General features: G+C 63.4%; 1 protein-coding gene across 4 annotated transcripts; it reads left to right on the forward strand.

Annotated features, from left to right (window-relative positions):
- Window positions 1–866: 866 nt before the first annotated feature.
- On the forward strand, window positions 867–23,471 carry CIB2 (calcium and integrin binding family member 2). Of its 4 annotated transcripts, none has more exons than XM_069466525.1 (6): window positions 867–1,085; window positions 9,937–9,971; window positions 17,257–17,368; window positions 18,580–18,727; window positions 22,213–22,408; window positions 22,823–23,471. In XM_069466525.1, exons 3-6 carry the CDS (start codon window positions 17,300–17,302, stop codon window positions 22,842–22,844), a joined length of 435 nt encoding a protein of 144 aa, XP_069322626.1. In that variant the 5' UTR covers window positions 867–1,085; window positions 9,937–9,971; window positions 17,257–17,299; the 3' UTR covers window positions 22,845–23,471. The 4 variants fall into 4 exon arrangements, with proteins under 4 accessions (XP_069322626.1, XP_069322623.1, XP_069322624.1 ...); XM_069466522.1 differs by lacking the exon at window positions 867–1,085 and adding an exon at window positions 1,461–1,734; XM_069466523.1 differs by lacking the exons at window positions 867–1,085; window positions 9,937–9,971 and adding an exon at window positions 1,461–1,734.
- The last annotated feature ends 412 nt before the right edge of the window (window positions 23,472–23,883 follow it).

Raw genomic sequence — 23,883 nt, forward strand, 5'->3', positions numbered from 1 at the left:
TTCTCCAAGTGTGGTCCCAGGGCCGGCAGTGCCCGCAGTGCCTGGGAACCTTAGACACTTGCTTGGCCACCGCAGACGCACTAAATCAAAAGCTCGGAGGACGCATCCGCCCCAGTGGTTTCAGAACCACAATCCCAAGAAAGAAACCGTAAGGTTTCAAGCATAAAGTCCTGCCCTTCTCATCAAAGCCCGCCGGCAGGTGCGGAGCGGTGGGCTGAGCCGGCGCCCGGCCCACCCCAGGTTCCGTTCCTTTCCAGCGGTGGCGCCCCGGCCGCCACCGAACCTGTCTCAGCCCGTTTCCTCCCCGCACAATGGAGCTAACACCCACGGAACCGGCCGGTCGGAGGCAGCCCTGCGCAGGCCGACCCCTCGGTACTGGGCGGCGGCTGCACCGGCTCCACGCGCTGGGCGGCGACGGCGACGGCGACGGCGACGGCGACGGCGTTCACGACACACCGCCCCACATGCGCTGCCTGGTCCCCGGAGCATTCAGGGCACTCGGAAAACAGCAGATGGAAAAAGGACACTCCAGATCCCCGTTTTCCCCTTAAAAACAGGCGATGCAATGCCCTCGTGCGCGCCGCCGGCCCTGCACCAGGAGGAAAGGAACAGTCTCTTCATGCGGGACGAGCGGCCGAGACCCCGCGAGTTCTGTGCGACTCTGTCAGAGTAATTCTTACCCTTGAGCCTCCGCGTGTGTTTCAGCTACTTTCCGCAGCCCGGGGCAGGGGTATCCCGTTTCCCCGGCTCTCTGCGGCTGCATTTCCTCGACGGCTTCCGTGTCGGGTGACTCTCGTTTCCGACAGACCTGTGCGCTGTTCTCCTGTTGATGTTTTACCCCAAATTAACCCTCGGGCCAGCCAGACTCCCTCGGAGGGCAGAGGTCAAGTTCCGCCTCCCTAACAACGGCATGTGCGCAAAAGCGCAGAGACGTCTCGGCTTCTGTCCCGTCTCCAGACACAGCCACGTCCTCTAATGCTCTCACACCTCACGTCCCTGTCCTAGGACGCCAAGCAAGCCGAGCAAATCCTGTCCGCTCCCGAGGAGCCCGGAGGGCCCGAGACGCCCCGCGCGGGCGGTCAAAGGTCAGACACGCTGGGGGGCCGCCGGAGGGAGGGGCCCAGGGGGAGAGGTCGCTCCTGTCGCGACGGGAGACGACGGCAGAGCCGGCCGGCCAGACCGCCGCCCTCACAGTCCGGGCTCTCCGCCCGCTCCTCGCCGCCGCCCCGCGATGAGGGCGCCACGCCCACGCCGCGCGGCCGGAAGTCCCGGCGCCCCACGCCGCGCGCCCACGGCCGCCTCCGCCCGCGCGGCCGGAAGTCCCGGCGGGCCCACGCCGCGCGCCCACGGCCGCCTCAGCCCGCGCGGCCGGAAGTCCCGGCGCCCCACGCCGCGCGCCCACGGCCGCCCCCGCCCGCGCGGCCGGAAGTCCCGGCAGCCCCGCGCGCGACGCGCCCGCCCTCCTCCCGCCGCGGGGCGGAGTCGCCGGCGCACAGGTCGCGTCCCGCCCCCGAGCCTCCGCGCGGCCTCGGGGCGAGCAGCGGGCGCGCGGGGCGAGGCGGCGGACCGGCCGCGAGGCGCTGCCCGCCGCGGGGTGGCGAGGGCCGCGGGCTCCGGGCTCCGGCGGCCGCTGAGGGGAGGCGACGCCCGGGCGGGCGGGCGAGCGACAGCGCGGCGGCCACCATGGGGAACAAGCAAACCATCTTCACCGAAGAGCAGCTGGACAACTACCAGGTGAGCCTGCGCACCCGGCCCGAGCGGCGCCCCGCACCCCTCGCGCTCTTTCCCGGCTCTTGCCGGGGCCTCCGGAAAGGAGGTCACGGGGTCAGACCCTGTCTCTGCCTCCAGCTCGCAGCGTGACCGGGGGCTGATGACTCCCCCTCGCCAAGCCTCAGTTTCCCCACCCGGAGAACGAGAGCGCTTTCCAGGTGCAGGATTCTCTGGGGCGCAGCTCACTCCGGCGACCCCGTCTTCCCACTCCCCGCCCCGGACCGGCCCCGAACCTCCCCGACCCGCCCGGGCCGAAACCCGCCCTGGCACGGGGAGTCAGTACATTGGGCTGGGCCAGGACCGCCCCCCTCCCCACCCGACACATCTCGGGAAACAGCCCCGAGAGCGAGTCTCGGTAAAGCAGAAAAGGGCGCCGAGGTCCCATCCGGGCCGGGAGCGGCGCATCCGTCCGCACATGCGGTCTTCAGTTGGGGGCGTCTTGTTTGTTTGTTGTCTCTCCCTCTGACCCCAATTGGAAGTAACTGGAGCAACAAGGCAAGTCAGGTACCAGCCCTACATGGCCACCTCTCCAAGCTCTTGCCGGCCTCCCCAGCCGCGAGCTTAGACCCTTCTAGGTTTCCTGCTTCCAGAAGCAGCTGTCCAGATCTGGCGTCCGCATGCCCCCCACACGTGTAAGAACGTCCGTGTGGTGCAAGTGAAGGCCAACCCCCTCGCTCGCCCACAGCCCGGCCTGGTGCCCGGCCCACCTCTGCAGCCTCCGTCCTCCTGCCCTGCCCTCTGCACTGCGGCCACCTCCCCACAGTCTGCAGCCCCTGCCCCGGGCTCATCCTCCCTCCCTGCCCTTGCCATGCTGCTGCCTGGCCCTGGGGTGCCGCTCCCCCCTCTCCAGGGGATCTCTCCCATCCTTCAGGGCCCAAGTCTGATGCCCCTCCCTGACTTCCCCCGTGGGGGGCAGGACCGCGCTGTCACCTGTGTGGCTGGGAGAGAACACCAGCAGGGTCTCTGCGGGTGCCAGTGGCCCCTGTGAGCGCTGGCTGTGGCTGCGAAGCACAGCAGGCCCGAGGTGTGCGTCCTCTGGTGTGCCTGAGGGTAAAGCAAGGGCCCCTTCTCCTCCTGGAAGCCCTGGTCGTCGTGACACGGATTGCTCAGACCCCTCTGCGGGGCCCTGGGCGGGAAGAGGGGAGGCACGTGCAGGGAGCGCCTGCTGTGTTCCAGGCACAGTAGTTCACGCCCTCTAGACATCAACTCATTTCATTATCGCACTGAGGGGGATTATTGGTCCCATTTTACAGAAGAGCAAACAGAGGCTGAGGAGCCATTTGGTGTTCTCAGCAATCAGGGCTCACACAGGAGTTTGGATCTTTTTTTTTTTTTTTTTTTTTTTGTTGAGACAGAGTCTCACTTTGTTGCCCAGGCTAGAGTGAGTGCCGTGGCGTCAGCTTAGCTCACAGCAACCTCAAACTCCTGGGCTCAAGCGATCCTACTGCCTCAGCCTCCCGAGTAGCTGGGACTACAGGCATGCGCCACTATGCCCGGCTAATTTTTTTCTATATAGATTTTTTTTTTTAGGTGTCCATATAATGTCTTTCTATTTTTAGTAGAGACGGGGTCTCGCTCAGGCTGGTCTCGAACTCCTGACCTTGAGCAATCCACCCGCCTCGGCCTCCCAGAGTGCTAGGATTACAGGCGTGAGCCACCGCGCCCGGCCAGGAGTTTGGATCTTGAGAACAAGGCTCGCTCCTGTGGTCAGGAGTGGGCTGGGCCGGGCCGTGTGTGCTCCTTCTCACCAAGACGCTCAGGTCCAGTGAGACAGACTCTCACCCCCGGGCGGCCCTGACAGAGGCCGGAGGGGAGTGTGTTCTAGGGCCAGGCACGGCGGGCGCTGGGAGGCCAGCGGGGAGGGTCGTGTGCTTCTGCTCTGACTGGGAGGTTCAGAAACAGCGCGGCGCTTGAGCAGGCCCTTGGGAGATAGGTGGGCTTTTGCCCAGCAGGGCCCGGAAGGAGGCGTTCCAGGTGGAGGGGACCGCTTGGATAAAGGCTTGCAGGCGGCACAGACAAGCAGGCAGACCATGCCCAGAAGTGAGGATGGCTCTGTGGGGTGGGGAGCCTGGGTTCCCTCTCAGCTCAGCCTGGCGTTGGGTTACGTGTTGGAGCCAGTCCCAGCGTTCGGTTCTGATCCTTGGCCAGAGCCCGGCCAGGGGGAGAAATGAGAGCTGCGAAACCTGAGAACTCCACGTCTCCTTCGTTCTGGCTCTCGGCCAGCCAGGTACCAACCAGGGCCAGGTGGGGGTGACCCTGAGGTACAGCACCGCCTGCCCAAGTGACCCTTGGGGTTTCATGGGACTTCCCAGCCTAGCAGTCTTCCCTTCCCGAGGCAGGGCATCCGCAGATGCTAGTGACTCTCAGAGTTCAACCTCCCGCCCAGAACACTCCTCTGCGTTGCACCTCCACCCCCGACCCTCTACACCCGGCCAGGGCGCACAGCCTTGCCCAGAGCCCACCGCGGCCCCTCCGGCCGTTCCAGCTCTCTGCTCACCCTCAGCCCCTGTTCAGTTAACAACACGTCCTGTGACTGAACCTCTTTTGTGTCTCACCTGGAGATCCCGTCCTCTGTCCCCCCAGGCCAGGCCTCCTCAGTCTCCCAGGCGCTGCAGGTCTCACTGCCTCCTGCCTCGCCCTCCGTTCTGTCCCCCTCCAGCACCCACACTCTTTTGCACAGCCCCTCGGTCTCACTCTTCCTCTCTCTTCCTTCTTTCCTCCTTCTCTCTTTTTCCCTGCCTCCCTCCCTCCCTTCCTTCTTTCCTTCCATTTATTTCTACAGACACAATATTCATCACTATTGCAAAACAATTTTTTCTCTGTAAGAATAATCCGTGGACAGAGCGGCCCAGTCCCCTGTTGCGGTGGGAGGTGCTAGGCAGTTGTCCATAAGATAGGGACCCTGGAGCAGCGGCAGCAGCGCAGGGTCAAAGGATGGGACAGAACTTTCTAAAACACAGGTATGACCCCTCCTCTCCCGGTAATTCCGTGGAGTCTTGGGACGACGGCCTGAGTGGCGTCCAGGCTCACCCCAGCCTCGTCTGGGCTCAGCCAGCCTCCAGCCTCATTTCTCACTTCTTTGCCTTTTGCACCCCAAATTCCAAGCACGCTGAAGGGCTTCTAGCCAGGCACACGCTCACCCCTGGCTTGTTCTCCGGGTGCCCGCCCCTCACTGCTCGCGAGCCTCGTCTGGCCCATCTCTGCCCAGGCCAGGCCTCACCTCTTTGGCCAGGGCTCCCTGACTCTTTCCCCAAGCCCATGCGGCTGGGAGTCCTCAGTGGGCCCACAGCACACACGTCCCTCGTCCCCCTGGCGTGCCACTCTCTGTACACTCCGTCCCTTCCTGTGCAGCCCCGGCTCTGGCACAGTAGAGGCACTTGGAGGATGGTGTCAGGTGAATGAGTGGACAGATACTCGCGTGGGTCTGTAAGGGCAAAGAATGCCAGACAGGATTCTGAAGTCCTCGGTTCAGGTCAGCTGGGCACTGGAGGCTGTGGCCGTACAAGCAACTGTCCCCTCTGGGCCTCAACGTCTCCACCTCTACAATGGGAATAACCCTAACCCAGCTGTGCTCACGTCGCAGGGCTCTTGTGGGGGTCTGCTGAGATCACTGAGATCACCCTGGCACCTGACCGCGAGCCCTGGGGTGGGCAGCTGGGCAGTGCCGAGGCCTGAGCCGGCAGAGCGGGACGGAGAGCCGCTGCTGCTCCCGCTGGGAGGGCTGTGGCTCGGCTCCTGACGCCGGCACAGGCGGACAAGGCGTGCGGGACAGGGGAGGCAGGGAGGCCGCCTGGAGCCGCAGCCCTCGAGTTGAGCTGTGGAGGGTGCAGAGGACGTGGACCCGCTGGAGGGGGGGGGGACTCCAGGTGGGAGCGTGGCTGGAGTCGGCCTGGAGGCAGGCCTCAAGCCTTGACCGGAAGGACATCTGGGCTCCTACTGTAGAGGCCCAGCCTGTCCTGTTTTCTGCTGCCAAAGCCCTGAGGGCCCCCTCTCCTGGGCCGGGTCCCCTCCCACTCGTCAAGACCCTGACCTGAGTGGGACCTTGGCCTGAACACCTGTCCCTGTGTCCCTGCGGCCTGTCAGGCGCCGAGCAGCGATGGGGTCGTTTGCCGTCAGAGGAGCACGAGGGAGGAGTCCTGCAGACGTGTGGCTGGAGCTCCCTGGGCAGCTGAGCGTGGAGGGGCGGGCGGGTCCTCGCGGGGCGGCCCCGGCGTGGGGGCAGCTGCAGACCCTGGGCAGGTGCCTCTGGGCCTTGCACTAAGCGGGGACAGAACTGCTGTCCGCTGTGGCACATGGGCTTCCTGTCCCTGATCCCGCCGGCTCCTCACACGGGCCCTGAATCCCATTTTATAGATGCGGAAACTGAGGCTCAGAAAGGAGGATGACGTGCCTGCGGGTCTGAAGCAAGACTGGGTTTGAATCTGACCCCAGACCTTTTCCCTGCCTCCGTGCCAGGCCGCCCGGGCCCTGAGAAGCTTTCAGGGAACCTGCCGTGTTCGTCCCCTGTGAGCTGCCTCTGGGGGCCGAGTCCCAGGGAAACGGGTCCGCGAGAGGAAAAGCAACACGTCAGTGGGCGAGCAGGTCCACGGCAGCTTCCTCAGCGATGCTGGCGCCAAGAAACAGCCCCCCTCATGGTGAGGAGGAGGGGAAAGGCCAGGCCAAGCGAGGCGATCCCTCAGGGAGGCAGCCTGCGGGCACCGAGAGGGTGACACAGCTGCCTTGGGAGGTGCGTGCAAAACGCCACTCACTCCGCAGTGCCAGGTGCGGGACGTGGAGCGGGCGGTGCACGGCGGTCGCGGGGGGACTCCCGCTCTTGTCACGGGCAGGGTCAGGACGCTCACGGGCCTGAGTTCCACTCCCAGCCCTCCTGGGCTGCATGCACAGCTTAGGGCAAGCTGTTAAACTTCGCTGAGTCTCAGTTTCCCCATCTGTGGAATGGGGAGATAAGGCCTGCCCCACAGGCTAGTCATGAGGGTTGAATAAAACTGGACACTCAGAGCCCCAGGTGCCACGTGCGTGGATCATACAGTGGCTGTGATGTGGTTCTCGGCCCGGACTGCACATTGGAACTTGAGTGGCTTTTTAAAAAAATGGTTTAAATTTTTAATTTTTTTAGAGACAGAGTCTTGCCCTGTTGCCCAGGCTACACTGCAGTGGCCTGGTCATAGCTCACTATAACCTTGAACTCCTGGGCTCAAGCAGTCCTCCTGCCTCAGCCTCCCAAGTAGCTGGGACTACAAGTGTGTGCCACCAGGCCTTGCGAAGTTTGACATTTTTTGTAGAGACAGGGTCTCACTGTGTTGCCCCGGCTGGTCTCAAACACGTAGGTTCAAGGGATCCTCCCGCCTTGGCCTCCCGAAGTTCTGGGATTACAGGCATGAGCCACTGCACCTGGCCCTGAGTGGCTTTGAAAGCCCCTGGTGCTCGGGTCCATCCTCAGGGATTCCCGTTTCATGGGTCGGGGGTCTGCGGGGGGGGGGGGGGGGCAGGGGTATTTTCAACAGCGCCCGGTGATTCTGCTCTGGAGCAGACATCTCACACTTCAGCGTGTGTCAGCGTCACTGGGAGGGCTTTTTAAAACGCACATTCCTGGGCCCCACCCCTGGCGTTCGTATAACAATTCAGTGGATCCGGAGTAGAGCCTGAGAATCTGCATTGCCGCCAAGTGCCCAGTGGGGCCGGCGCTGCCGGGCCGGGAGCCACACCTTACGCACCGCTGATGCAGAGCTGCAGGTAGCCGTGAGGCGGGAGCCGGGCCACGGGGGAAGCTTTTGCGTCCTCTGCGAGTAGAACCCTCAGGGCAGGACCTGGGGACTTCCTTTCCAACCCAGGAGATGGGAGAGAGGAGAGGGAGGGGGGCAAGGACCCCTCCGCATCCCCAGCTCTGTTGGCAGCCCCCTCTAAGCTAGTTGGGGGGCCCGACCCTTCTACGGGGCCCTCAGACCGTGGCAACGGCGCTGGGCAGGAGGGAGGTCTGCGCCGGTGAGGCTCCGCGGGCTGCCGTGGCCGCCTGCGCCAGGTTTCCGGGGTCTGCTGAGGGGTCGGCCCACGTGGTCCGCAGCCTGTCTGAGTCCTGGGCAGGGGTTTCCCTCCACGCTGGGTGCGGAGCGGAGGGCCGCCTCCCCAGCCTAGGCCTTTCCTGGCTCCTGCAGAGGAGCCACTGTCAACAGCAAAGTCTGCCCCCCAGGAGAAGCCCCTGCGTTTCCAAGAAGGGCAAGGCAGCCTGGGGTCCTTCGTCTAAGTCCCACAGAGCAGCCGGTGACTTAGGGCACAGACTTGTCAGGCCAAATGGGGCCCGGAAACTCCCACCAGCTCTCCCCACTTCGGCTCTCCCACGGTGCCCACCCGAGAGCCTAGGTGCTGTGAGCAGCCTGTGGGCGTCCTCTCCCTGGCCCTCCTCAGCTCGCAGTCCGGCTGTGCTGGTGGCCGGCAGCTTCAGGTCTCGCCCAGGGCGGGCCTGGCTGTGGCCATCGCCCTCGTCAGCGGCAGCTCTGGTCAGCGTTTGGCCCCATGGCCCCGCGGGCTCCGGTCAGCGTTCGGCCCCACGGGCTCTGGTCAGCGTTCGGCCCCATGGCCCCGCGGGCTCTGGTCAGCGTTCAGCCCCACGGCCCTGCGGGCTCCGGTCAGCGTTCGGCCCCACGGCCCCACGGGCTCTGGTCGGCGTTCGGCCCCGCGGGCTCTGGTCAGCATTCAGCCCCACGGCCCCACGGCCCCACAGGCTCTGGTCAGCATTCAGCCCCACGGCCCCACAGGCTCTGGTCGGCGTTCAGCCCCACGGCCCCACGGGCTCTGGTCGGCGTTCGGCCCCGCGGGCTCTGGTCAGCATTCAGCCCCACGGCCCCACGGCCCCACAGGCTCTGGTCAGCGTTCCGCCCCACGGCCCCACAGGCTCTGGTCAGCGTTCCGCCCCACGGCCCCACGGGCTCTGGTCAGCATTCAGCCCCACGGCCCCACGGCCCCACAGGCTCTGGTCAGCGTTCCGCCCCACGGCCCCACAGGCTCTGGTCGGCGTTCAGCCCCACGGCCCCGCGGGCTCTGGGCTCTGGGCTCCGCAGGGCCTACGAGGCTTCTTCCTGTGCCGGGCTGGTGGGCAGAGGTGGGGCAGCTGAACAGCGGGCAGAAGCACAGAAGCCCCTCACAGCTGAGCGTGCTGCTGAGCCCTGGGTCCTCTCCACCTCCGTGCTTCTCGCCGAGGCCTGGCGCAGCAGCCGTTGTCACGGCCTCCGGGCTTGGCACCTCGGCAGCCAAGCCGCAGCAGACAGGACCCCTGAGAGGAAAAGTCAGGAAGGAGCCCGGTGCCGCCCCTCCCCGAGGAATGCCCACCTGCGGCCCCCTGGCAGCCTCCAGCCTCACCTCTGTCCCCACGCCACTGCCCCTCCCTGCCCACCCTCCTTCTCCCGGCACCAGGGGCCTCGTCTGTGGCTCAGACACCAGGTAACGCCGCTGCTTCCCTGGTCTCTGTGCGTGGGACTCGCAGCCGCTGAGCACGGGGCTGCAGCCCGCGGCCTCCTGGGACACACACCACACGGCCCCACGACCACCGTTCTCAGGGCTGCAGTGTGGACGCTGCCTCCTGCAGCTGCCTGGCGCGGCCCTGTGGGTCCTCACTCTGGAGTTGTCTCCCAGCCACCTCCCTGCCGTCCCACAGGGGTGCCCCTGCTCCCCGCCATCCCACGGGGGCGCCCCTGCTCCCCGCCGTCCCACGGGGGGCGCCCCTGCTCCCCGCCGTCCCACGGGGGGCGCCCCTGCTCCCCGCCGTCCCACGGGGGGCGCCCCTGCTCCCCGCCGTCCCACGGGGGGCGCCCCTGCTCCCCGCCGTCCCATGGGGGGTGCCCCTGCTCCCCGCCGTCCCACAGGGTGCCCCTGGCCCTCCAGCCAGCCCTGTCGGCCTGTGAGCTCTCCGCCTCCCTCCCAAGCGTGTGCCCAGTGCGCACCTCTGCCCGTGCACTCCCCTCCCCAGCCCAGCGCGCACGGACACAGCCTCCGGGCTGCATTTTCTGGGCCCACTGGCGTCGCCCAGCCCCAGGCAGCGGGGTGGGGAGGGGCAGCAGGGCCTCTCCTGCCCCCGTCCGGGGCTGCGCCCGCGGGGCCCCGTGGCATTGAGGGCTCTGAGGAAGGAAGGAGCCCCGACCTGCACAGCCAGCTGTGTGTGCTTTCCCTCCACAGGACTGCACCTTCTTCAACAAGAAGGACATCCTCAAGTAAGTGTGGCTTCCTGTTCGCCCTGCCGGGCTGGGCCCCCGCGAGGGCTGCTGTGCTGGCAGAGCCGGGGAAGAGCCTCGGCCTCGTCAGGGGCCACGTTGGGGCCGCGGCGTCCCCCTGGGCTGCTGTGTGGACTTGAGAGCTCCCCCCCCGCCCCCCCGGGGCCCGGACCCTTCTGCCAGGGACGGAGCATCCCTCACTGCATGGGGGCCTCTGGGGTGGGCGGTTTCGGGCACCTGTTTAGGTCCTCGCTGTGACCTGGTGACGAGAGAATCCTTTTAACCCCATTTTAAAGCCCCGTGTGGCTCAGCAACGTGGCCGAAGTCACACACCCAAGGGTCGAAGCCCCGGCCGCTGGCTGCAGGTCCCTTGCTGTCTCACTGCGTCCTGGGGCTGCCACAGCAGAGTCCCCGCCTGTTACACTGGGGGCCCCGAAGGGCCGTCTGGCTCCAGCTTTGCTGTCCTTCCACTCCTGGACGCCTGCAAGTCAGGGCACGCCCACCGCCCGCCCCCTGGGGTCTCCTTCCTTCCCAGGACAGCCCCTCTCCTGGGGGCCTGGGGGTGGACGTGGATGAGGAAGACAAAGGGCTCTGGTGGTCTCGGATCCCCAGGGCCAGATGGGAGCAGGAAGCACAGGATGCTGGGAAACCTGCCCCACGGCCGTGCCGGCCCCTCTGCCTGGGCTATCGGGTGGCTCTAAAAGCCGGCAAAGTCTCGGGGTCACTTTCCCGATGGACAGGCCGGGACTAGATCTGTGATGCACTTTGTCACCGCCCAGACCACTCTGCTGGGACGGGCAGTGCCACTCGACCTTTCCTCTGCCCCGGCTGCCACGGCCACCTGTCCTCCGCGTGGGCAGCGAACACCCCACCCCACCACTCAGAGAGGCTGTTGTCGGTGGCCTGGGCTGGGCTCCCCCTTCCCAGCTCTGTGGCCTTGGGCGCGTGTTGGACCGTCCCCGAGCCTCACGGTCCTCTGTAAAGTGGGAACAGTGACACCTGCCCTCATAGCGTTGCTGAGCGGCACTAACAGCAGGTGTGGTGTTTGGTGAGTGAGATTTGGGCCACAGCTTGGGCGAACTGGCAGGTGAGGTCCTCGTTTGGACAGGGCAGCTCTCGGGACGGCGCCAACACAGCCGTCGGCCCTGGCGTCTTGCGCTCCTCTCACCGTTGACAGTTCTTGGCGCGAGTCCTCGTTTGAGCCTCGCCAGGGAGCTCCGCACACCCCGTCCCCCACCTTTGCAGACACCAAGCCAAGCTGCTTGTCTTCTGAGGCCCACGACTGTTTCCATCCTGGCAAAAAGCCCCTTGCCCCCCGCCTTGGGGCTGGCTGTCCCCACTGCCTGGAGTGCCCTTCGTCCCCTCCTCTGCCCGGCACTGCTGTGCACCCTTCCAGACCCAGCTCCGGGGGCATCTCCTTTGTGGCCCCTAACTCCTGCCACGCCAGCACTCAGCCGGCTGCTCTGACAGGTGGTCCGGGGCTCTGTGGGCTGGTGGGCTCCGGTGCGCGGCTCCCCACTGGACCCGCCCTCAGGCGGGACGGACATCGGGCATGGCGCCTGTCAGCCGCCAGCGAGTGCTTGAAGAGTACGTGGGTGAAGGACAGGTGGGGTTGGCCAGGGGAGAACCTTCCAGGCTGGGGAGCAGCAGCGACAAGGGCACAGGCCTGCTTCCCCTCAGCTCCAGCCTCCGTGTTCTTGCTGAGAGCAGCCGGGTCACCGGCCAGGGGACGAGGGGAGAGTGGCTCAAAGGCCAGGCCAGGACTTGGGTCTGATGTGATAGGCCTTTGGGGGTATCCCTGACCCTTTCCAAACGAGGGACTCCAGGCAGGTGAGGGGACTGCGGAGGGTACCCTGGCTCCCCCAGCCCTGGCCTGTGGCCCCAGGCTCTCAGCTCAGCACCAGAGCAGAGGCCGGGCCTGAGCTCCCACGAGGGGTGAAGGACCCTCCGGGCGGCTGGATACCCTTGTCGAGCCCCCTCTGCCTGTCCCGCCGCTGGCCGTCCGCCCATGCCTGGGTTAGCGCTCACTGGGGACCCAGGGGACTGGACCTCGGGCTTTTTCTGCCACGTGGTCCTGTGGGGAGTGGGCAGAGGACAGAGTGTCTCTGGGGTCTCGTCCCCGTGGTGCAGCACCTTCTGTGTCTGGTGCCACATCCGCAGCGTGGGAATGACAGTGCTCACTGTGACTGGGAGGGCGGGGGACAGTCTCGGTAAACACAACACGGCTGCTTAGAGTTTTGTTGCCCCGTCCACCCTCGGGGAGGGTGTGAGACAAGGCGGGGTGGTCCCTGGGGGGACCAAGCGTAGCCACAGTAGCACGATTCCAGTTTCAGCCCCTTTTCTGCAGCCTTCTCTCCGGGCTCCAGGGGAGGTGGCGCGACCGACCGCCCCTGCCAGGTGAGCCCTCCGCACCGTCCAGGCCTCAGGGCCAGGCCGCACACCTGAGGCCGCAGCAGAGCCAGGCTGGCGGGACCCAGGCCCCGCGGGTCTGCGGCCCTCCCGACCGTCCCTCCGTGCTGCGCCCCACCCCTCATGGCCAGGAGGAAACCTGAGCAGGAGGTTTTCCCTGCAGCTCGGGGCCCAGCTCTCTGGCAGCCTCGGGAAGTGAAACTGAGTCTCGATAACCCCCTGCCGTTCCCCCCTCCTTCCCTCCGCCCTGCCCGCCCAGGCAGGTCCAGCTGCTCCCGGACGGACGCTGCCCTTGCTGCTCACTGAGCCCAGCGGCAGCCGCCCCTGGGGCCCCACCGTCAGCCACCCGCTTTCTGTGGGTCCCTTCGCCCCGTTAGGGCGTCTCCTAGGTAAATGCAGCGGGAGTCCTTGTCCCCTCAGCAGAGAGAGAGGCTGACCCAGCCGGCAGCCAGCACCCCAAGGTGTTTGCCTATTTGTTACTTTATTATTTTCCTACCTTTTAAACACTGTGTGTAATCTATTTTAATTACTTTTAACTTTTTGTCATATACATGGTGAGTGTAGAAAAATTAGAAATGAATCCAGTTAAGAGAAGACAAAAAACACCTGTAATCCTGACCATCAAGAAATAATGACTGTTAATCTGTTGGTGTATGTTGTGCCAGTATTTTTCTTTTGTATGTGTTTATCAAAAAACTCAGATCCTGGTGTTTTGTAATATGCTTGAGATGGTTTTTCCTTAGGCATGTTGTAAAAATTAGATAGCAAAGCTATGGAAAACAGGCCGGGCGCGGTGGCTCACACCTGTAATCCTAGCACTCTGGGAGGCCGAGGCAGGAGGATCGCTTGAGGTCAGGAGTTCGAGACCAGCCTCAGCAAGAGTGAGACCCTGTCTCTACTAAATATAGAAAGAACTAGCCAGACAACTAAAAATAGAAAGAATTAGCCAGGCGAGGTGGCGCACACCTGTAGTCCCAGCTACTCAGGAGGCTGAGGCAGGAGGATCGCTTGAGTGCATAAGTTGGAGGCTGCTGTGAGCTAGGCTGACCCCACGGTACTCTAGCCCGGGTAACAGAGCAAGACTCTGTCTCAAAAAAAAAAAAAGAAAAGAAAAGAAAAAAGCAAGCAAGCTATGGAAAACAGTATGATGGATCCTCAAAAAATTGAAAATAAAATCACCATATGACCCAGCAATTCTACTTCTGGGGATATGCCCGAAAGAATCGAAAGCAGGGTCTTGAAAAGACATCTGTACGCCTGTGTTCCTGAAGAGAGGTTTGTACACCTGGGGTAGTCGAATCCACAGAGACAGAAAGTAGCGTGGTGGTTGCGAGGGGCTGGGAAGAGGGGACACGGGGAACAGCTGTGTAACGAGTACAGAGTTTCTGTTGTGCCAGAGGAAGAGATGTCTGGACATGGACGGTGGACCACAGTGTGACTGTGCCTACTGCCACTGAGCTCGGCCCTTAAACATGGTTAGGACGGTGAATCTTATGTCGTGTGCATTTTACCACAATTTTAAAAAACTTTCAACGGTTAAGATGATACATTTTATCACAACTGTTTTTTTAATAGAGATGGAGTCTCGCTATATTGCCAGACGGGTCTTGAACTCCTGGGCTCGAGCGATCCTCCGCCTCAGCCTCCCAAACCGCTGGGATTATAGGCATGAGTCACTGCGCCCAGCTGCTCAACTTTTAAAAATTAAAGAAAAAAAAATAGAAAAAAGAAAAAGAGTTGTCTTACTACCATCTCACCACCCAAGATAATCACCTAGTATCATTTTAGTGACCAGCCTTCCTCTCAGTCGTAGGTGGATAAATGTCCCCAAGCTTTTTAAAAGTGGGATCGTACTGTGCATTCTGCTTTTTTCACTTACACTGTGACAGCTTTCAGTATTGGCAGACATCCTGTCATGTTTTAAGTGGCTGCATTTAGTGGCTGTGCCCGAATTCATTTAGTGGGACGTGTAGGTCTCCAGCCTTTCACCATTGTCATTAGCACTGCGGTGGACATGCTTGTGGCACTGTCACAAAACTGCGCGCGTCTGCGATTATTGCTCAGCGTAGATCTCTAGGAGATTTCCAGACCAAAGGCATGGACATTTTGAAGACTTTGATCTTTGCTCCCATTGCTCTTACAACGACCCATGGGTCCGAAACGCAGCTGCCTGGAGAGCCCAGATGCACTGCAGAGAAGCGGAGCTGTCGGGCCAGGGGCCGCTCTGCAGCACGGGGACCTGCGGACACGGCTGCTCCTCAGCCCCAGCTGCTTGTTGCCTGGGGAATCCAGGCCCAGCTTGGTCAGGAAATCCAAGTTTATAATGTAAAATCTTTTAATTTGTAAATGCTGGCAAGTAAAAGCTAAATTTTAATTCATTGAATTTAATTTAATTATTTAAAAATACTATGTGAAAGCCAGGCATGAATGTGGCCCACTGGTCTGTGTCTTTCAGGAGAATCCATTTTTTCCACACTAATTTTATTTATTATTTTTTAAAATGTATTTCTTTATTTTTTTGAGACAGAGTCTCACTCTGTTGCCCTGAGTAGAGTGCCGTGGCGTCAGCCTCGCTCACAGCAACCGAGTAGCTGGGATCGCAGGCACACACCATGTCACCCGGCTAATTTTTCTATTTTGTAGAGACGGGGTCTCCCTCTTGCTTAGGCTGGGCTTGAACTCCTCAGCTCAAGCGATGCTCCTGCCTCGGCCTCCCAGGGTGCTGGGATCACAGGCGTGAGCCACCACGCCCGGCCTTCCCCACTGATTTAAATGCTGTTTATCATGGGCTGATTCTCGTCTGTGTCTGGGTCTGCCTCTTCCACTGGCCGTCCTTGTCAGTGCCGGTGTCTGTTCTGTACTGCTGTGCTTATTACAGCTTCAGGCTCCTGCTGCAGCCACACCATATAACTTTGGAGGTACACGCCAACCCCAGCAGCGCCCCAACATCACACCCAGCAGGTAGAGTGGGGGGTCAAGGTTACTGGGAAATGCAAGAGTTGGAAACAGTGGATCTGTCAAAAGAACAGGTAACCAGGTAGATGCACGAATTGTGAAACATAAGTCGTGGTTCCATATTTAGAGAAAGTGTAAGAAAGGGCAGACTTTTCCTCAACATAGGAAATAGGAGCAAAGAAAGTCCCCGAGGGACCCCGAGTGGATAGTCCCAGCTTGATCCTGCCATCTGCCATCTGCCTCCTCTCCAAAACACAGGTTTGGGGATTTTCCCTCTGTCTGGGTCTCCAGGCCATCGGGCCTCTCACAGGGACGTGTGACTGGGAAGGGGCCTGTGGCACGCTCTTTTCACTTGCCCTGGGCGGGCTCTGAACCAGGCGACGAGACGCTCACCAGGGGGGCTTGACCTGTAGGGAGGAGCCACGCAGTTAGAATCCCGAGGTCCTGGGTTCACGTCCTGTGCCCGCCACTTACTGGCTACGTAAGCTGGGGCAGGCACTTAGCCCTTGAGCCTGTTTCCCCGCCTGAAAAATGGGAGACTAGTATCTACCTCTCAGGGTGGTTTGGGGATTAAAGTGAGTAAAGTGATCCACACAGAGGATCAGCCCAGGGCCTGCACAGAGTGAGCTCTTGCTAACCAGGTGCTGGTGCCGCTACCTGTGTGAGCCGGGGGAGTAGCCAGGTGTCCTGTGGGGAGGGCTAGGCAGCAGGACCCCGGGAACGCAGGGGACCTGCAGGAGGCTTGGGGGCCTGTGCTGAAGGGCCTGTTAAGTTGGGGCTGTGTCACTGGGTCTGGCCACTTAGAGGAAGACGCTGGCTTTCGGGGTAGGAGGGCAGGCCTGGGCCCAGAAGATGCGGGATCATCTTGGGCCTCCTGGGCCTCACCTCAGGCAGCTAACCTGCCCTGACCCCTAGGCAAGGCCCCTGATGCTTGTCCTCCTCCTCCGGCAGCACTTTTTGGACACAGTTTCATCTGAACACACTCTGTGCCTGTCTTGGGATGGAGGGCTGTTCTCTGGGATGGCAGGACCTGGACGTGGGGACACAGGACAGAGGAGGACTGAATAATGGGGAGGGGGAGGGGCTTCCAAATGAGACGCCAGGATGCCTCACACCCTTGCGGGTCCTGCAGCACGTGGAGACGGGCCTGTGTCAGGAGGATGGGACAGGAGCTGGGGACCTGACCCATCAGCGAGGAGGGCCACGCCCAGGCAGCAGGCTGGGTCCCTCCCGATGGCCTCCAGCTAGAGAGAAGTGTGGGTGGCCTGTTCGCAGGGGCTTCCCGGGGATGTGAGGGCTGCAGAGAGCACTTGCAGAGGCCCCGTCCTCGGCCCAAGCTGGGGGTAGTGGGGCCGGGCTTGGATGGACCCCAGGAGTGGAACAGGAGGGTGGCTGAGAGTTTCTGCTCTGGACGGCCTGGCCTGGTTCCAGACGTGGCCCTCAGCACTTCCTGGTGTGTGACCTTGGACACAGCACTCGAAATGTCTTCAGCCTCGGTTTGCTGAGCTGTAAACAGGGGTCCTGAGGCTTCTCTCTGCATGGTGATGGGAGAGGATTAAATCAGGTGCTTAGCGCAGTGCCTGGAGCATGGAAGACCCCATGAGAGCCCAAAGGGACAAGAATAAAATGCTCTGCGTGCAGGCCCCAGGGGTGGGGACAGGGGGTGGTGGTGTGTGTGCGTATGTGTGTGGTGGACACAGGGACGGCCTGGACACAGTCAGGCCATCAGCACAGGGGTCTGGGCAGATCCCACAGCCCTCCCAAGACCCACCCCTGTGGGCAGAGCAGATGGCCTCCCGTGGGCCCTCACCCGGCCCTGGCGTGGGTGGGTCTGCAGAGGCAGAGGCCCAGGCGGGACGGCATCGGTCTGCGGGGGCTCGGGGTGGTGCCCTTCCAGTGCTTTTCCTCTGCTTCCCTGTAGGCTCCACGCACGGTTCTACGAGCTGGCCCCCAACCTCGTCCCCATGGACTACCGGAAGAGCCCTATCGTCCACGTGCCGATGAGCCTCATCATCCAGATGCCGGAGCTTCGGGTGCGCCGAGGCCTCTGCAGCGGGCAGGGCGGTGGCTGGGCCGGGGGCCGGGGGGTCTGCACCTCTGGACAGGTAGCAGAGGCTCCTGGGTCTGGGCTGAGCCTGGCTCCACCCTGTGTGGCCGTCCGGCCCTGGGCAGATCGTTGAACCGCTCTGTGCCTCAGTTTCCTCATCTGCACTCAGATTCAGGTGCAGCGTGTCTTAGGTAGGGTCAAGATTGTTTTCCTAACAAGCCTCCAGGGGAGGCTGGTGCGCTGGTCCCCAGAGCACATGCATATTCGAACGTTTCATTGCATGAGTTCCTCACCCGTAATGTGGAAAGTGCGCTCCAGCATCAAGAAGGCATTTGGTGTGCAAGTCCCGATTGCTGCAGGGCTCTGCAAATAGCCCGTCGCTGGAGGCGGGGTGTGTGGCTGGAAGGTGGGGTCAGAGTGCCGCATGGCATCCGCTTGAGGCCTGCCCCCTGCTTGTGGCCTCCGTCCTGAGAAACGGGAGCCCGGGCTCAGCCGTGGACAAGCAGCCAGCCTGGCCTGGAGAGGGCTGGGGGTGGGGCCGGCCAAGTGCCAGCCAGCGGGGGTGAGGGGCCTGCAGGAGAGGCGGCCCCCATGGCGTGGGCCCCAGGAAAGAGTCGGTGGGAGGCAGCACCCGGGAGGTCCAGAATTGGGGAACCCGTAGGAGCAGAAGGATGCAGGCCTGGGCCTGGCCGGCTCTTGCCCTTTGCCTTGGCCCACTCCTCCCGCCCTTGGGGGCCTCCCTCCACCAGCGGCGACCCTGGCCTGGCGGCCTGAGCGGAGGGCTGCCCTGGCCCTGGGCTGTGGTCGCTGCTTGTTGGGGACAGAGCCCTACACAGCCACATCGAGGCAGCGCCTCCGTGGGCTCCTCTGGACAGGGGGACCAGTCCGTGCTCCTGCCTGGACGAGGCAGCACATGGTGGCCGTGCCCACCTTGCTGTGCCCGTGTCCGCCGCGTGACGTGACCCAGCAGAACACTTGCTGAGCTCTGGCGTGTGCCACCGCCTTCCGTACTGTCGCTCATTTAGTCCTCTCACGGCCCGATTGAGTAGGTGCTGTTACTCCCATTTTACAGATGGGGAAACAGAGGCTCAGCGGGATTAGGCTCCTCGTCCGAGGTCACGTGAGCTGCCGGCAGCCTGGCTCTGGGGTCCCCCGCGTGCCCCACACCCATGGTGATTGCGGCAGTTGTTTCTGCAGGAGAATCCCTTCAAAGAAAGGATCGTGGAGGCTTTTTCTGAGGATGGCGAGGGAAACCTCACCTTCAACGACTTTGTGGACATGTTTTCCGTGCTGTGCGAGTCGGCCCCGCGGGAGCTCAAGGCCAACTACGCCTTCAAGATCTACGGTACCGGGCGGGGCGGGGCCTGGCGCCGAGCGCCTGGGGGACGCTGGGGACACGAGAACGGCAAGGCCGACCTGTCTCTGGAGAGTGCCTGAGGGGCCTCTGCGGGACCCTGAGAGCAGAGGAGGGATGGGGTGGTCCGCGTGGGGGGATCCACAGGCGGGGACATCTGGGCGGGGCCTGGGGACGGCGCGGGCCGGCGGGTTGGAGCTGTGGGCGGGCTGGCCTGGCAGGGGGCGGGGCCTGGGGACGGCGCGGGCTGGCGGGTGGGCGGGGCCTGGGGGACGGCGAGGGCTGGCGGATTGGAGATGTGGGCTGGCGGGGGGGCGGGGCCTGGGGGACGGCGCGGACTGGCGGGTTGGAGCTGTGGGCGGGCGGGCCTGGCAGGGGGCGGGGCCTGGGGACGGCGCGGGCTGGCTGGGGGCGGGGCCTGGGGGACGGCGCGGACTGGTGGGTTGGAGCTGTGGGCGGGCGGGCCTGGCAGGGGGCGGGACCTGGGGACGGCGCGGGCTGGCGGGTGGGCGGGGCCTGGGGGACGGCGCGGGCCGGCGGGTTGGCGATGTGGGCGGGCGGGCCTGGCAGGGGGCGGGACCTGGGGACGGCGCGGGCTGGCGGGTGGGCGGGGCCTGGGGGACGGCGCGGGCCGGCGGGTTGGAGATGTGGGCGGGCGGGCCTGGCAGGGGGCGGGGCCTGGGGACGGCGCGGGCTGGCGGGTGGGCGGGGCCTGGGGGACGGCGAGGGCCGGCGGGTTGGAGATGTGGGCGGGCGGGCCTGGCAGGGGGCGGGGCCTGGGGACGGCGCGGGCTGGCGGGGGGCGGGGCCTGGGGGACGGCGAGGGCCGGCGGGTTGGAGATGTGGGCGGGCGGACCTGGCAGGGGGCGGGGCATGGGGACGGCGCGGGCTGGCGGGTGGGCGGGGCCTGGGGGACGGCGCGGGCTGGCGGGGGGCGGGGCCTGGGGGACGGCGAGGGCTGGCGGATTGGAGATGTGGGCTGGCGGACCTGGCAGGGGGCGGGGCCTGGGGACGGCGGTGAGGAAGTGCCCGGCTGGGTGAGCTGGGAGGGATTTGGACGTGGTGGGGCAGGGGCCGTTTGCGTCTGGACAGGGCCAGGCTGTGAGGAACCCACCAAAGAGCTCAGGTTTCAGGTGGGGAAGGGCGGCTCTGTGTTCTAGAAAGATCCCTCGGTAGCTTTGAAGTGTGAAATGGAGGAGACAGGAGGATGCGGGCGTGATGGCGGGTGGGCTGGGAGGCCGGCTCCCCGCCCTGTTCCCCCAGCCCAGCCCTTGGTCCCACCGTCTCAGCTGCCACCAGAGGGAGCAGGCGCTCACGAACCAGGACAGGACTCGTGATCGTCCCACCGTCGGAGGCGGAAAACATCACACCCTCGGAGCTCCACCCACTGTGTGGCCTGACAGGCCCCGGGCACTGGTGTCAGATCCTCAGACAGTCCCCACCTGGGGACACTGAGGCCCAGGAAAGGGCTGGGACCCATCCTGGACGAGAGGAGTCCAGGGCAAGCCTCCTGTCCTCAGCACCGTCCATCAGCCGCTGGACCCCAAGGCAGCAGGGCCTGTGGGGGCCTTTCCTTTTCTAGGTGTCACGTTTATTTCAGAGGACTGTGGTTTACAGCCGAGCACCCACGTGTGCTTGCGTATCGGAAAGACAGTACCTGCCTGTCTACCCTCCACACTCTGCCCATGTGGTTCACGTGAAAAGCTGCTCAAATTCCACCCACATCCCACCTGTCTCAGACCCTGCGGCGTTGCTCCTGGGGAGGCTGCTGTCTGTGCGAGGGGGACTTTCAGAGCACGGGGGCTGGTCAGGCTCAGGAGCACGAGAAGGGGTACCTGTGGTTCCCTTCCTGCCCTGGGGTCTCGGGCTCTCATCTGTAGCAAGGATCACCCCCTCTGGGTGTCAGTTTCCTCATATAACATGGTCAGAGGAGCCCAGCCAGCCAGCGCATCCTTCTGGAGTGCCCACTGCGTCTCACTCAAGGGCAGAGACGAGGCCCAGCTGGTGCCTGCCCGGAGTCACTCCCAGGCGAGTGCAGAGACGGTGGCATCAGGCCAAGAGCTTGGGCCCCGGTGTCCAGCACTGCCCAGGGGTGTGACCTCAGGCAGGTTGCTCGCCCTTGCCCCCTCTGTGTTTCTCCATGTGCGTGGTGGGAATCCCGGCTGTACCTACCTGATAGGCTTGTTTTGAAATTTTTTTTTTTTTGAGACAGAGTCTCGCTTTGTTGCCCGGGCTAGAGTGAGTGCCGTGGCGTCAGCCTAGCTCACAGCAACCTCAAACTCCTGGGCTCAAGCGATCCTACTGCCTCAGCCTCCCGAGTAGCTGGGATTACAGGCATGCACCACCATGCCCGGCTTATTTTTTCTATATATATTTTAGTTGTCCATATAATTTCTTTCTATTTTTAGTAGAGATGGGGTCTCGCTCTTGCTCAGGCTGGTCTCGAACTCCTGAGCTCAAACGATCCGCCCACCTCGGCCTCCCAGAGTCCTAGGATTACAGGCGTGAGCCACCGCGCCCGGCCTTGTTTTGAAATTTAAATGAGAAAAATCATGCAATGTTCACATTGGCAGCTCTGGTCTTTGTCGCTACGGTTACTGTCAGAGTTTGGCCAGGGGGCAGGAGGAGCTCAGTGAGGGGGACCCTTATGTCTAGAAGGCCCCCTGCTGGGAAGGGACGTTTGAGCTGAGACTTACAGGGTGACCAGGGGGTTGCTGGGAAGGGCACCCCAGGTGGAAGAAACAGCATATGCAAACATCTGGTGGTTGGGTTGAAAGTGGTAAGAGGAGAGTTAGAGTTCCCCATGATGAGACTATGTACGCGTGGCTCAGTCCTCAGAACCGTTTTGCCGTGCTTTGGGGCAGTGGTGCCTTTTGCCAGGTGGAACCAAACCGTGTGTTCTGCTCCAGACGCACACAGGCTGGCGGTGGGGTCTGTCTAAGGGGCTTCTGAGCCTCCTGCCCTCTCGTGTCTGACTCAGCCTGCTCGAGGCAACATGGTGCAGTTCAGAAGATGCAGGTCTCGGAGTCAAATGGCCCGAACCAGAGTCCCCGCAGCTCGATTCAATCACATGGCCTTTCTGGCCTTGGCTCCCTTAGCTCTAGACGTCCAGAGGGAACACAGGGTCCACTGTGGGTAAGGCCAGAAGGGCCATTTGACCTGAGCCCAAAGTTCCCAGGGAGCCTCAGATGTGGACTTTTTGCACTGTTTTAGGATGTTGTTATGTACACACAGTCATTGTGGGTTTTTGTGGGTGCCATGAATGTGGGTGTTTAAGCTATGCCTGTGGGTGAGCCTACGTGGTCCCTTTCAGCTGGGGACAAGGATCCAGTGTCCCCAGAGATGCTTTGGGGCGTCAGAGGCTGGTGGACGTATCCATGCGACCAGCTGGGTGGGAGAGGTAACGTAGGGCGGGACCCCTGCGTCCCCGGGCTGACCCAGCGCCGGCTCCAGCACGGCCACCCTCCCGCCCACAGACTTCAACACTGACAACTTCATCTGCAAGGAGGACCTGGAGCTGACCCTGGCCAAGCTCACCAAGTCGGAGCTGGACGAGGACGAGGTGGTGCTCGTGTGCGACAAGGTCATCGAGGAGGCTGACCTGGATGGCGACGGCAAGCTGGGCTTCGCGGACTTTGAGGACATGATTGCCAAGGCCCCTGACTTTCTCAGGTGCCGCCACGCGGGGGCGGGCCTGGGCAGGCCTGGGCGGGGCTGCAGCTCGGCGTCTGGCCTTGTGGGGCCCCTCGGGGCCCCGTCACTCGCTGTTCAGGAGCAGTGGTGTGTAGGCCAGCAGGCAGGAGGTGACGTGCAAGGCCCAGCTCCCTTCGGTGTGTGACTGGCCGTGTACCCCGCAGGGCCAGAATCCCATGGGGGGCCCTTAGGTAATGCCTGGGGGGCCGGAAGCCCTGGAGACAGCTGCCCCTCCCAGTGTTCCTTCCCTCTGTGGTGACCAATTGCACCCTCTGCAGGGTTCCCTGAGGGACCGTCCAGGGCTGGGCCCGGGGCCTGGTTGGCTTTCCCTGGGGGACTTCACCTGCCCAGCCCAGGGCCTCTCACCCTCTCTTGCCCTTTTTCTCTTTCCAGCACATTCCACATCCGGATCTGAGGACACGGCTGAGGCTGCAGGGCCCTGGCAACCCACTACCCCTCCAGCCCCACCGTCCACATGGCCGTGGCCTCCAGGCTCTCCAGGAGAGGAGCTGTGGCCTCAGGGTCACGTTTCCGGGGCCCTTTCAGCAAAAACCCTTAGCCGGGGGAGGGGTGTGTGAGGAGCAGGACCCTTCTCAGGCTGCCTGGGGTCCAGCCCCAGGACCACAGCTCTTCCGCAGGCCCTCCCTGCCGCCCCAGACCTGGCCCTGTCCCCATCCAGAAATGCGGCCCTGGAGGGGAGGGCAGAAGGCCTGACAGGAGGTGGTGGGACCCGACTCGCCCAGGTGCTGGGCAGACACCGAGGTCGCCCAGGGCAGGGTGGGAAAAGGAAAGGTCAGAGTTCTAACGCGCTATGCAATCTTCTCCCGGAACTCGAGGCTGGGCTGCGCCCACCCCCGCCTGTTTCCCTGTCCCCACCCCCTTCACGACGTGCAGCTGTGGGATACAAGGGCTCTGTCCCTGTCTCTGCACTGCGGTCACCAGCACCACCCGGCCACGCTCCGCGGTGCTGTGGCGTCTTCACCGGTGTGTGCTGTCCTCAGATCTGTGAATCCCGGTAGTAAAACACGCTCGTGTTCCCGCACTCTCCGTGTCGCCAGTGTTGGAAATGTTCGCCGTTGGGACCTGTGCTCCTGGTGCTTGAAATCCCACCATTGGTGTGTCACCTCCTGGGGTCAAGCACTGCTGTCCCGCTTCAGGAACTAACTTTGCCTTCAGTGCTTGTGTCTTTGGAGGGAGACACATCCCGCCCCACGGAGGACGCTGGGCGGGAGTTGCTTCCGTACCCACGGCCACAGTGGTTCGGGTCGGCGCCTACAGGGTGCTGGCCGAGCGTCAGGCAAGGGCTCCGTGCTCTCCTCCATCCCTACGGCCCTGAGGTGGGCGGGACTCTGGGCGGCCCAGGTTTCAGACACTGTATCGCTGGGTGGCCGCGAGGGTAGGTCACACCGATGTGACCTGAGCCAACCCTGCCGGAGCCGGGCGGGGAGGGGGCA

Source organism: Eulemur rufifrons, chromosome 3 (genome assembly GCF_041146395.1).
Source record: "Eulemur rufifrons isolate Redbay chromosome 3, OSU_ERuf_1, whole genome shotgun sequence".
Classification (NCBI taxonomy): domain Eukaryota; kingdom Metazoa; phylum Chordata; class Mammalia; order Primates; family Lemuridae; genus Eulemur; species Eulemur rufifrons.

Excerpts from the sequence above, each read along its gene's own strand:
- CIB2 (XM_069466522.1), top strand. The coding sequence starts at position 1,684 with ATGGGGAACAAGCAAACCATCTTCACCGAAGAGCAGCTGGACAACTAC. Across the intron at positions 1,735-9,936 it reads AGCAGCTGGACAACTACCAG|GACTGCACCTTCTTCAACAA; the intron begins GTGAGCCTGCGC and ends TTCCCTCCACAG. Across the intron at positions 17,369-18,579 it reads TCCAGATGCCGGAGCTTCGG|GAGAATCCCTTCAAAGAAAG; the intron begins GTGCGCCGAGGC and ends TTGTTTCTGCAG.